The 14,137-nt window shown below is 39.3% G+C and overlaps 1 protein-coding gene and 1 pseudogene across 2 annotated transcripts in view; both read right to left on the minus strand.

The window, feature by feature from the left end:
* The window catches only part of LOC109051740 (echinoderm microtubule-associated protein-like 1), a 7,440-nt gene extending 6,521 nt beyond the window's left edge, over positions 1–919 (minus strand). For both annotated transcript variants that reach the window (XM_042755902.1, XM_042755903.1), the window contains exon 1: positions 831–919. In XM_042755902.1, the coding sequence (XP_042611836.1) occupies positions 831–885 (55 nt within the window). In that variant the 5' untranslated portion in view covers positions 886–919. The remainder of the gene's footprint in view (positions 1–830) is intronic.
* Positions 920–7,166: 6,247 nt separating this feature from the next.
* On the minus strand, positions 7,167–13,638 carry LOC122144749 (annotated as a pseudogene).
* Positions 13,639–14,137: the final 499 nt, after the last annotated feature.

The raw sequence follows: 14,137 nt of genomic DNA on the forward strand, positions 1-14,137 counted from the left end.
AAGATTTTCTGCATTTTGAGATTAACATCATGATGTTTTAACATTTTGCCCACAAATTATTATTAATGCATCGCAAAAATGTCCATATGTTTTGTTTGTAAATAAATTAATGTTTTTGTTTTGATTTTAAGGTCAAATGTTAGCTGTTCTCATAACAAGGTTAATATAGTTAACTCAAACTAAAATCAAAACCATTAACAAACTATTTTTATTACTTGAAATAAAATAAACATTAAATGGATTAGAACAAAAAAAAATTGAAATAAAAAATATTTCAGTTGTAGTTGCCAAAGCAACATTTCTCATTTATTTTATGTAAAGAAAAATAATGAAATAAAAATTAATAAAAACTACATCTCTCTCTCTCTACTCGCAGTCAAAAGTTTTTAACAGTAAGATTTTTAATGATTTGTAAAGAATTATCTTCTGCTCACCAAGCTTGCGTTTATTTGATCAGAAATACAGCAAAAGCAGTAATATTGTGAAATATTTTTACTATTTAAAACAACTGTTTTCTATGTGTATATCTGTTAAACTGTAATGTATTTCTGTGATGTGCAGCTGTATTTTCAGCATCATTACTCCAGTCTTCAGTGTCACATGATCTTCAGAAATCATTCTAATATGATGATTTGCTGCTCAAGAAACATTTCTGATTATTATCAATGTTGAACACAGTTGAGCAGAATTTTTTCAGGTTTCTTTGATAAAATGAAAAAATCTTACTGATCAAAAACTTTTGACTGGTAGTGTATATATATATATGTATATATAACAAACAAACAAAAATATATAATGACAAAAAGATGAAAAGGCTGGTGTTCACTGACCGATCATGAAGTCTGTGTCGGGCAGCAGACACTCGTCTCCATCAGAGCGCTCCATCAGCTCTCAGCCGTCTGAGAGACAAACCCCTGATCCACACACACACACACACACACACACACACACGCTCCTCCTCTCAGATGAGCCTCTTAATCCACACACACACACACACACACACACACACACACACACATGATGTCATGACAGATTAGGGTCTGTAAGCGTCTCAAGAGCTCGTGTCGCTGACTGAAGCGTTCTTCATTCATATTCTTCAGCAGGTCCTTGTGTTGTTTTCAGTAAAACAAGAGAAACTGCATTAGCTGTGAGGAGAATATGTATGATTACTCCACTGATTTAGATTCATTTACACAAATGTTTTGAGATTTATGCTTAAAACTTTAAATATTCTGCCAACATGAAGCATCTTAGAAAATATTTGGCCACTTAAAACATCTGAAAGTCTTGTTTATTAGACAGCGAGTGTCATTTAGTTTAAAGAAAGATGCACAAACACACTCTTCAGCATTTGAAAATCAAATCAATGGCGCTCAAAGAGGAAACATCATTTCACTCCAGAGAAAAGAATCAGATGAAATAATGAAATGAAAACTGACACTATTTTCATTCACAGAGAGAGCTGCTGATGTGTCAGTAATATTCATCAGAGCACCGTATGTTCATTAGCTCAGAGTTTAATGAACACAATCATAATCTCTCATTCTGTCAGTGCTGCACAATCATAGTTTCATATTCATGCATTTCCACACAAGTTTATTTCTTCTCCGTGCATGAAATAACTGCATAAAATCATAAATTTGACCCATGCTTAAATTTTGTGTGTGTGTGTGTGTGTGTGTATATATATATATATATATATATATATATATATATATATATATATATATATAGTATTACTAAGATCTGATGATATTAAAAAAAATTGCTTTTATATATTATTTTATTGGAATTTTATTAACATCAAAAATAATAAAAAACCTTTCAAAAGTTAAAAAGCACTAGATCATGGTGCTAGTAACACCAAAGTCATGGGTTTGAATGAATGAACTAATTAACACTTTGGATAAAAGCCTCTGCCATAGCAAAAATAATTATCATATTAACATTTTTAAAATACTGGTTAATCTCAAAAAACATTATTTTTATTAAACCTTCACTGAAAGCATCTGTTTGTGCATGCAAAAAATGTGGAATGTTGAAACCGTTTGGTTTATTCTGTTGGATAATAAATGACAGGATCCTCATCAGTAACACATCGTAATTAAATGTCATGTTTCTGTACTGAGACTGTGCTGCAGGTTCTGATCGCTCTCTCCAGGAAACAGCAGGAATATGATTCAGTCATTGGTGTGAATGTGGAGCAGCTCTGATAAATCCATGTTCAACAACAATCCCTTCTGTCTGCTTCCGTCCTTAAAGAGGATCAGAGCTCAATCACGTGTGCGAGGACACGCTACACATGAAGACACACGCCTGAGTCCATAAACACTGTGTGACAGACCTGCAGCACACCACAGCACAGGAACACTGAAGAAGACACCTGAAAACACACACACACACACACACACTCTCTCTCTCTCGCACACACACACACACACACACACACACACACACACACACACACACACACACTCACTCTCACACACTCTCTCTCTCTCACACACACACACACTCACTCACACACTCACTCACTCACTCTCTCTCTCACACACACACACACACACACACTCTCTCTTCACACACACACACCTCATTGAACACTGACATCTGCTGGACAAGGAGAGCACAGCTGAAACACAATAAACCACTTTCCAAGTGCATACATCAACTAAAACCATAAAAAAAATTTAACTGAAATAATAAACAACTGAAGCCACAACTTCACTTCCCACTATATTTTATATATATATATATATATAGTATATAGTGGGGAAGTCGTGTCCTAATGGTTAGACAGTTTGACACCTAAACCTAAGGTTGTGGGTTCAAGTCAATATATGGGTTTCATATATATATATATTTATACAGTACAGGTCAAAAGTTTGGAAACATTACTATTCTTAATGTTTTTGAAATAAGTTTCTTCTGCTCATCAAGCCTGCATTTATTTGATCAAAAATACAGAAAAAAATGTAATATTGTGAAATATTATTACAACTTAAAATAATAGTTTTCTATTTGAATATACTTTAAAAAAATAATTTATTCCTGTGACGCAAAGCTGAATTTTCAGCATCATTACTCCAGCCTTCAGTGTCACATGTAACATCCAGTCTATCACATGATCATTTAGAAATCATTCTAATATTCTGATTTATTATGAGTGTTGGAAACAGTTCTGCTGTCTAATATATTTGATGAATAAAAGGTTAAAAAGAACTGCATTTATTCAAAATAAAAAAAAAAATCTAATAATATATATTCTAATATATTTTCTTTACTATCACTTTTTATCAATTTAACACATCCTTGCTGAATAAAAGTATTGATTTTATTTTTTTTTAAAAAAGAAAGAAAAAAAATTACTGACCCCAAATTACTGACCAGTAGTGTATATTGTTATTACAAAATATTTATATATTTTTTTATTTTTTTTATTTTTATTCATCAAAGTATCCTAAAAAAGTATCACATGTTCTGAAAAAATATTAAGCAGCAGAACTGTTTCCAACTTTGATAATGAATCATCATATTAGAATGATTTCTAAAGGATCATGTGATAATGATCCTAAAAATTCAGCTTTGCATCACAGAAATAAATGATAATTTAAAGTATAACAAATTTAAAAACAATTATTTTAAATTGTAATAATATATCACAACATTAAATTTTTTTTCTGTATTTTTGATCAAATAAATGCAGGCTTGATGAGCAGAAGAAACTTCTTTCAAAAACATTAAAAATAGTAATATTTCCAAACTTTTGACCTGTACTGTATATATATATATATATGTATAATTTTTTTTTAACCGAAGTTTAACGTGATGTAGTAAAATAATTCAAACTAAAACTGAAATAAAAACTATATAGACACATTGTAAAAAAAGAAGAAAAAATAAAGAAAAAGAAAAGTACTACAAATAAACAAAACATAAAAACAGCAAAATTACTAAAACAACAAAGTTAAATGAAAACAGAAAATATAAAAATAAAAATAACCTAAATATTAATAAAAAACTATAACAGTATCTCAATATTAAAATAACACATGGCTTATTGCCTTAAAACAAGTGTTTTGATATCGTGTCTCAGGAGAATCAGTAAACAGAGGATTCAACGCTTTCACAAAAGACTTGTTTATATTTTATAAATACTTTTTCATTGAACAATAATCAGCAGGGATCCATTGCTTTAAAAAAAAGTGAAAAAGAGGGACAAAATAAACACATCAAATAAATATTCATACCTTCTCTTTTACTCTCTGAAATCAAACAAAAGAGATCTAAAACAAAAAACAAAACAACTAAATAAAAACATAAAAGTGGGACAAAAAACATCAGATAACAACAAAGCTCACAATGAGAAAAAACAAAAACACACACACAAAACAAAAAAAAATTAAGATACAAAACAAAAAATACAAAGCAATAAAAAGAAAACAAAAGCAGATTTCTGAATTTGAGCTTTAGTATTTGTGATCTAACGGTGGATCAGGAAACTGTTGGTCAGATCCACGGATCAGCTGCAGGGACTTTCTCTGGAATGATCTGGAATATTTCCCAGTGGTCTGAAAGGTTTAAAATCCTCCATATATCATAAATCAATCTGTCTATAACAGCCATCAACACCACAGAGGATTGACAATTAAACAATCAGCCAATAAAATCAATCACAAAACAAAAACTTCAGAGAAACAAACAAAATACAGATTAAAATGAACTGCAAATAAAACCTAGAGTGAAATAAGGCTCAGTGAGTCACGTCCATGTCAGCCAGTGTATCAGGTACATTTACTGTGTTTTTACACCATGTTTGTCGGGTATTTAATCACTCCGAGATCACAGCAGTCTGAACCTCTCGACTGAACTCATGACCTCGTCTGAACATTACTGAAGAGCTCATTAAGACACATCATTAACACAAAACTAAATTAATACTAAATCTACTGCACTTATCGAGCACAAGATTGCAACAGCACTTCAAAACATTGTTCAAATAAGAGCACTCGAAATATAGATATATGCTTATACTTTATACTTAAATTATTTCTTTACATACAATTACAAGTCTCAAAAGTATGATAAACGCACTGTGTAAGGCTTCACGAAGATGGCCTGGCGTTACGATATATACATATCCTCAGATTTCATTTCAGAAGCCAGATCATAAATCAGAGAAAAGGACTGGAATTTAAATAGATTTGTTCTCTCAAAAATAGTCCTAAAAATATATTGCATATTCCAGCTTAATAAAATACCTCCGTTTTGTTCAGAAGAAGTCGAAAGCAGAAAGATGACGCTGTTCCCAAATGTAAAAACCATCTAATCTTCTGATTAATCATAACTAGTATCTTGTCAAGCATGGACAAATAACTCAGTGAAGCTTAAACTTCAGCTGATTCTGGAAATGTTCAATGAAAATAATACATTTCTACTGGGACAAATTCATCTTGAGGATCTTCTAGACTCATAATCGACTGTAATCCATATATTCTGCATCTAATATTTGCTCATCTAACCACACATTTATGTTAAGGTGCTACTAAACCTCCGTGTCCGTCTCTCACCAACAGCAGGTGAAAAACTATATTAAACACAAATAATAAAATGCAACTAGCCATATAATGGTGTCTAGAGGAGTTATGAACTTTAAAAGGAAGGAGGAACTCGAAGCACGTGTTTAGTTGTTGATGAAAATCAAACGCTAGAGTATTTCTTAACATAGGAATGATTTTCACTTAGAAAATGAATTAAAGCTCTGCATCTAAGAATCAAGACAAAGAACAAGACGGGGATGTAATAGTGCAATTTCTCTAGGGGGAACTAGAAGCGTCCTCAAATAAATATTAAAATATATTTATGCATTCTAGAGGATCTGAATCTAAAAGCTCAATTTCATACATATAAAACACAGATCTGCGTACAAATCACACGAAACACTTCAGCGGTTCTGCTTCATTGATTAGTTGGCCGTGTTTAACCCTGAAGGTCCTTTGGTTCGTTTGTCAGAGGAGTCGGATGTTAAAGAAAGAGGCAAAATTAATGTTCTACAAAAGCTGCAAGACATTTTGAACGACGACTGATAATCAAACGCGTGAAGAACATCAGATGAGCATCTTCTCCAGACCACACGAACACCCCCTTAAAGGGACAGTCCACCCTAAAATAAAACGAAAGGATAGAAACAATAGTTCGGTTCCCAGTATTCTTCAAAATATATTCTTTTGTGCTTAACAGAGGAAAGGAACTCAAACAGTTTTGGGACGACAAAACTCTATCACAGAATGATCTTTTTTGGGTGAACTGTCCCTTTAAGATCCATTCACACCAAAACCTGTAACTATATAACTAATAAAGTCTAAAAAAATGGTGTAGGATTTACTTTGAAACAATTTTCATTCAGAAATTTCTAGTAAATTTCACAAATTATATATATGTATATAAAAGGCAAGTCATGTGATATTTTAAAGTAGAGAGGCTGAAACAATATTTTCTCATAAAATGAACTGCAATAATCTTTAGAATAGTTAAAAAAAAATGTAAAAAAAATTCACACTGCAGTTTTGCCGTCTGCCGCTTTAAATCCCGTTCATCTGTGTCGTTATAGTTGTGGTGGATATTAAAGTAATTATAGTTATAGTTATTTCATTATTGGTGTGAAATGACCTTTAGTCTGGGTCTGTGGACTTCACTCTTAAAAATAAAGGAGCTTAAAAGGTTTTTCACAGCGATGCCGTAGAAGAACCATTTTTGGTTCCACACAGAACCATTCAGTCAAAGGTTCTTTAAAGAAGCATCTCTTTCTTCCCTTTTTATAATCTGAAGATAAGTCAATTTCTTGCCTTTTTTCCATTTAGACAAAAAGGTTCTTCTATGGCATCGTGAAGTACCTTTATTTCTAAGAGTGTAATGGAGATATTTTATGAAAGCATCCGTGTTCTGGATCCTTCAGAGATTCTCCCATCATCCCTCAGCAGTGTGACAGTCCAGTGTGCATGACGAGGAGTTAAACAGAACCACCAAACCTTCAGCGAGCTGATGAACAGAGTCTCTGGAGGAGGAATGAAGAAGGCAGATTAAGACCAGAGCCTCGGTCTGGTCGTGTCCCTCCATCATCACCATCTAATGGCTCTAAAAGCTGACCGGACCACACACTAACAGCTTCACTGCAGGTTCTGGAGGATGCGGCCGTAGCGGAAGTCGTAGACGTGCCGGCACAGATACACCAGCTGCGGGTCGATGCCGTCGGGCACCAGGCGGTGGGCGGGGCCAGTGCTGTCGGGGGGGAACACCAGGCGGTGGGCGGGGCCAGTGCTGTCGGAGGGGTGGGACACCAGGTGGTGGGCGGGGCCAGCGCTGTCAGAGGGGTGGGACACCAGGTGGTGGCGGGGCCAGCGCTATCAGAGGGGCGGGGCACCAGCGGGGCATGGTCGGACACGCCCTCCGAGCGGCGCTTCACCAAGGCACAAAATCTGCAACGTCACAAGTGATGATGAGACAGGTGCGTAAGGAACGCATCCGAGCGGCGGCACAACACTTACCTACAGTACTGTGCTAGCGGCAGGACGAAGCATCGCTCCTCGATACAGGCCACGCTGTTCTCATCCTGATGACGGGAGGCGAAGATCTCGTTCTGAAAGAAGACATGTGATGCGCGTTTACTCCAAAAAAATCACCTGGCGTGACTAACCACAAGTTACAAGAGCTTTTTCCCCATGACTAAGACGAGACGAAAATAAGGTCAATAAACGATAACTGTGACTCTATCAGCATGCAATATCGTTGGCAATAAAAGACGAGACAAATGGATTTTAAAAAATAAAAACTATTCCAAAATTTCTTTTAATTTTTGTGGCAAAAAAGGAGATAAAATATTATTGCGGACTGCTGTTTGAGCCTCTAGTTCACCAGCTTTCATGTGTGCGGTCGCCAGATATCAAATGCTCAAATCCCCAAATCAGAGCTTCAGTGTTTAAATGATACATTTTCTGCCCGGTGTGAAAGGGCTTTTACATTTGCAACTTTTTTATATTAAAAACAAACAAGCAATCCCAGGCCAGATGAGAAAATGTAAAGCAAAAGTAACGTAATGCATTACATTTAAAAGAAAGTTTCCCGAACGACCACTGCTGCAGGACTGTGTCCAGATCAATAACCCTGTGCATGAGCAGCGTAATAACAGCAGCGGCTCACCTCGCAGTGCATGCTGGGATCTCTGCCGCTCTGCGTGTGCTCAGGCCGATAGTACCAAAACAGACTCATCATCAGCTCTCCTGAAACAGAACCCATCAGATCATGTGAGGAATGAGCAGAGACAATTAAAGCTCCTACAAGACTCATATATAATAAAGATCTTGAGCAGTAGAAAACTCAGACAGAACTGAATGTCTTTCCCCCAAAAACACATCAAATCACACTTCATGTCATCACGTGATTGAACTGTTATATCAGAATCAGACTTCAAATCCCTAGCTTTGAGTGGTCAGAGTGCACATGATTCGTGAGGTGATGAATGATAACCTGTTCCGGGGTCTTCCCACAGAGCTGAGATCTTGGCCACATATGGCAGGGATTTCTTGCGGGGTCCAGATCGTAAGAGCACAGTGTCTCGTACCCTGATCACCTCTCCGTCCCGCTCCACTCCTTCATAACACTGTCGGAGAACCGTCTCGTCATCGCCCTGCAGAAGCACAGCCATTACAGGTCAAACTCACACCACATGCACTTCACATCTGAACTGCTCCACGATCGCTCACCGCAATAAACACCTCCTTCTCTGTAGGGACTCCGACCGGACGCCATCCGTTCGTGGCCGCCTTTGCTGTTTGGCCTGCTGGAACTAGTTGAGGGATGTTTCTGGGACGATATGCTGTGGCCCATAGTGAGCGAGCCGTTGGATGGCTTGGTGTTCTGAGGGCATTCTGTGCCCACTTTAAGCCTGGCTTCTGCCTGCCTGCGGTCAGACATCGGTGGCGGGACAGCCAGGGAGGTCACTCTGGGCATGCTGGGACACCCGGAGCGCGGCAGGGCCGGGGGAACGAGGAGCGTGCATTTGTGCTCCTCTTCTGAAAAAGCACAATCAAACACTTCCATGAGTACTAAAATCATGCATCTCAATTTTAAAGTCAAGTTTTGAAAAATGAAAAATAAAATAGCTTATTTTTTATTAAACGGTGGTTTACTCAATAAACTATGGCTCTGTCTTTAAATTAAAAGTCTGTCAACCAGCTGCGGTTTTATGGTGCTGTTGGGAGAAGAGATTTGAAGTGCTTCTGTTTTAAATGCAAAATATTGCACATTTTAGTCAGAATTACAAAAAGAGACTTTAAATTACCACCAAATGACCATCAATACAGATGCTGCATCCATGGCTGATTCCCCTAAACTCAGAAACTCAAGGCTTAAACTTCAGTTTCACACTCGTAATTATGACTTTATTGTGGCATTCATGTGCGTTCAACTTGACAAGCTAGTCACTTGCTAATCATGCTAGCGACATGCTAGTCACTTGCTAATCATGCTAGCGACATGCTAATCATGCTAACAACATGCTAGTCACTTGTTAATCATGCTAGCGACATGCTAGTCATGCTAACAACATGCTAGTCACTTGCTAATCATGCTAGCGACATGCTAATCATGCTAACAAACATGCTAGTCACTTGCTAATCATGCTAGCGACATGCTAATCATGCTAACAACATGCTAGTCACTTGTTATAGTTACTTGTTAATCAAAATAACAACACCAAAATGCTAGTTACTTGTTAATCATGCTAGCAACAAGCTAGTAACATGCTAATAATGCCAGCAATTTGCGATTTTCCTGAACTTTTTAAAAGGTGCTGCAGAATAACACTGTTACAGTGCTAGTGATGACTTGCGAATGTTGTGTAAATGCTGCTGCAGCACAAATCTCTAGCTTCAGCACATATTGTAACATTATACTGGTGATATCGTGCTGTAATTAGGGTTTGCAAAGGGGTGGAGATGTTTCCGAAATTTACTGGAAATTGTCAACCTTTTTGCAACCCTAGCAGCAATACCATCAAAGAGTTGTAATCCTCACCTGTTTTGACTGGATGGCTGCAGGTGGAGCAGTTGGTGGAGAACGAGCAGGTCCTGCTGGCGACCGGCTGCACGGCGCTGAAGGAGTATCCGCTGACCCGACAGACCTCGCAGCAGCAGGGTGACCCCACTGACCCGCAGAAGGCAGGGTGTGGGATACCTGAGGAGGCCAGCAGCTTGGACCCGGAGAGGCCGCCTGGGCAGAAGGGCAGCGTCCGAGTGCTCAGACTCGCCCGTCCCGGGATGAGCGATGTGGACGTAGTAGCTGGAGTAGCACGGATCCGCACACAGGCAGGGATGGGCGCTGAGTGTCAGGGCCGGATGAGCCGGAACCAGGCACTCGTGCTTGACCACCGTGTGCTCCTCACCCTCGCCGTACGCCTTCTGCCCAAGGAAGAGCGCCACCCGGTGGCAATACTCCACCGAACCCTCCGGCGGACAGCAGTGATACGGACTCAGCTCTGCTTCCACCGGCTCCTCCTTTACTAGCTTCACAGGATGATATCCCAGCATGCCATGGTATCCTGCTTTAGCCAAGCGGTGACTTTCCGGAGTCAGTTTTGACTCAAAGCTCCTGCTTTTGCACACTTCGCAGGCTCCATCTAGTTCAGGCTGCGTCCAGCTGTGTTTACTGGACTTCTGCGCTTTGGGTTTGTGCTTCCCTGCCGCGCAGACGGTCTTGCTGTCCATTTTGATCCTGTGCTTGTTTGCGTTGGTGGAGCTGGTGAGCTTCAGCAGTGCAGCGGCGTTGAGTCCAGCCAAGCGTCTGGGAGTGGGAGCGTACAAACTCGCTTCAGTGTCGTGCGTCGTATCGGTCGAGGCTTTCTTCATCTGCTTGGGCTTTTGGCACATCTCAGACTTTTCGGCTCTTTTCGAGCCGGTCTTTGTTTGCTCTGTAGTAGATGAGCCACCACGCCTTGTTTTCTTCGTGATTTTGGCACCTGGCGGCCCGTCGGTTTTCTCGAGTAGAAGACTGTTGAGCGCCTCGGCGTTGAGCGAGGCTAGTCTACGTTTCCGTGGCTCCTGAGCTGAAGGTTTATCAATGGTTGTGAGGCATTCCTGCAGTGACTCCCTGCTGTTTTCTGCTTTCTTGTAGGGTTTTGATTTCATTTTGTGCCCTGAAACTCTGTTGGGATCCACCTCGCACACCTCGGTCCCATCATCTAGGCGAGTGAGCAGAACATGGCAACTCAAGGCCTCGCCTCTTCCTCGTAACGGGTAGAGCTTCCGATGGCCCTCACTCGTAGTATTAGACTTTCCTTTCTTGGTTTTAGTTTCATTCATTTTCATTGAACGTTTTGCCAAACACTGACTCTCCCGACCGCTGGTCTTGACTTTCTTCGCCATGTCTTTCTTGGCCTTGCCTTCTCGCAATGAATGCGCAGGCCAGGCTCCGCCCATAGTTTCACCATGTGACCAGCCCTCTACGTGGCCCCGCCCCTCGCCACGATACTGGCTGAGGGAAGCTTTTTTCCGAGCATGGGTCATCACATGCTTCCTGAGAAAAGCTACGGGATAAAGAGGACCTCAAGTTAATATTACAATACCCATGAACAAGAGAGGAATCACTAAGAACAGGGTTTCTGCAGGTTTTAAGGAAGTAAATTTAAGACCATGGGAAAGAATATTTAGGAAATAAAACTGAACGGAAAACAATTAAATAAATGTCTTGTATTAGTAACACTTCAAAGTTGTAAAGTAATATTTCTAGCTTGAATACCCCTGTTTTCAACCACTTAATACAGAAATAACTTTTACTCTATCTTCTGATCACACTGCAAAAAAGTGCTGTTCTTCAAACATCTAAACATCCTTAAATTAAGATACATTTGCTGAAGATGCACAATGAAGATAAGTTTTGTTTTCTGACAAACAGATCAAATTTATGTGAGATTATGATTAAAACAAGAACAAATACGTGCCAACGGCCTCAGAAAAATCAACTTAAAGGAAAAACAAGTTTACTTTCTGACCCCATTGGTGGATATTTGTTTGTTTTAAGCATAAACTCACTTCATTTTGTTTAATTTCTCAGAAAACAAAACTTCATGTCTTCATTGTGCATCTCCAGTAAATGTGTCTTGATTTAAGGATGTTTAGATATTTATACTGGAAACAAAGACAGAAATACTGAGGAAGATGGTCATTTTTGCAGTGCGTGCAACATTTAATGTCACGACTTCGGTCACTCCAAACTTGTTTACATATATTTTCTCAGTGGAGACACAAAATGAGAAATTGTGAAATTTGATAGCACAGACACTACTGGAGGAGAGCCGAGCCGAGCTGGACGATAACTACTGTCCTCTTTTCAGAGCTTGACTTGACTAGATTGCTGAGAGACGGTTGTCACATTGCCCTGCATGTGTCAGGTGTGTTTTCCCTTTTTATGATGGTTCTGTAAATTGAATTGTTACACATTCTACTCTAGTCATACAATACTATGGAATCTGACACATGAAACTAAAGTTAGTTTTTACTGTAAAAGAACAAAAAATTATTTCATTTAATTTGACAAATTTACTGTCAATACAGATGTTGCATCCACCATGTTTTCAGAAACTCGTTTCAATTAAATCCAAGCGCTTGTCACAATACAGAAACACAAAAGAAAGTTTCCCCCACTCGTAATTAAGACTTTGTGTTGTGGTTAAACTGGTGAATACAGTCTGTCCATCATTCTGATGTTTTGTTGGCTCCTCTCTCTTGAGTTTGACAGTGGTCTACTTCCATTCTCTTTTGCTGGGGAACCAATGAGACCGTTTTAAAACATCACTTTGTGGCAGTATTTGTGTTTGGTGAGAGAATAATCACACGCTGAATCTGGAAGTACAAGTGCACTACTCTCACTATTTTTTCCATATGCCAGTAGCATAAAGCTCAGAATTCAGCAAGAATATGAATTCGTGTAGGTGTCTTTTAATGCATGAAACCACAAAAACTGCGTCCTCGCGCAAACATTTTACCATTCAGGGTTTGAACCCACACCTTTCAGTTACACCAGATCTTAACCCTTTAACTGACCCGCGAACGGATTAGTGACACCCTTTTTTGGTGATCAGGTCCCACAAATGTTACACTGAAGTTCACGTCTGTTTTTATTATCGGGCCAACTTGAAGTTTCTAAAGTTCTTACGGTCGTGAACGTCCGCCGCTCGTTCGTTTTTGACGCTGACGCCTGTTCGCGGTGTTTGTTGTTTATTAGAACACGAGAGGCCTGACGTCCCAGCCTTCGGCAGAAATAACGCCCTTCTTCAACAACAAACAACAACAGCGTCGGTGGCGTTACAACGCGAGCGCTGCTATCAAGTTATAGCTCGCGATTTAAAGCGCCCTTGATGTGCGTGCGAGGATCAAACGCGTCCGCGCAGCACGGTATGTGGTGTGATAACTGAGCTCAGCACGGAGCGCGCGACTGAACGCGAGGCGCCGCGTGTTGATTCCCGTGCAGCGCGCGAGCACTCACCAGTAAACGCACGGAGGTCCCGCGGGGTGTTCGCCGGAGCTGCTGCTGCTTCTGCTGCTTCTGCTGCTTCTCTTCCTGCTTCTGCACCGAACTTCATGCGAACCAATAAGCACACACACTTGCTGGATCCGCGGCTCCTCCTCCTCATCAATCAGGAAATCACTATGTTCAGTCACAGTAGGCGTCGGAAAGCGTCAATAATCCTGCATCATTAGGGCGCGTTTGTAAGTCTAGAGTCGAGATGCATGAGGAAACACCCGTGACACCACGAGAACCCTTGCATATCAATCACTCCTGTCTGTATGTAAAGTAATTAGTTAGCCACATGAATGTCCACTGCATTAGATAACAAAAATATACTCTATTTTTGCTTTTACAGAAGAACATTGAATATGTTGCGGCTGTCCCTTATATTAATACTGCCCTTTATATACAAATGATATTGCCATAATATTTATCTACAGTATAAAGGCAATATATAATTGTCACATATGCTCACTTCTCTGATGATGATGTGTAATAACATAAAACCCTCAAAGAAAATTTTGTATGTTAGTAATATCTATACAGTTTTTTTTTATGAATATATGTAGCAACCATA

Source organism: Cyprinus carpio, unplaced genomic scaffold, assembly GCF_018340385.1.
Source record: "Cyprinus carpio isolate SPL01 unplaced genomic scaffold, ASM1834038v1 S000006754, whole genome shotgun sequence".
Lineage (NCBI taxonomy): Eukaryota > Metazoa > Chordata > Actinopteri > Cypriniformes > Cyprinidae > Cyprinus > Cyprinus carpio.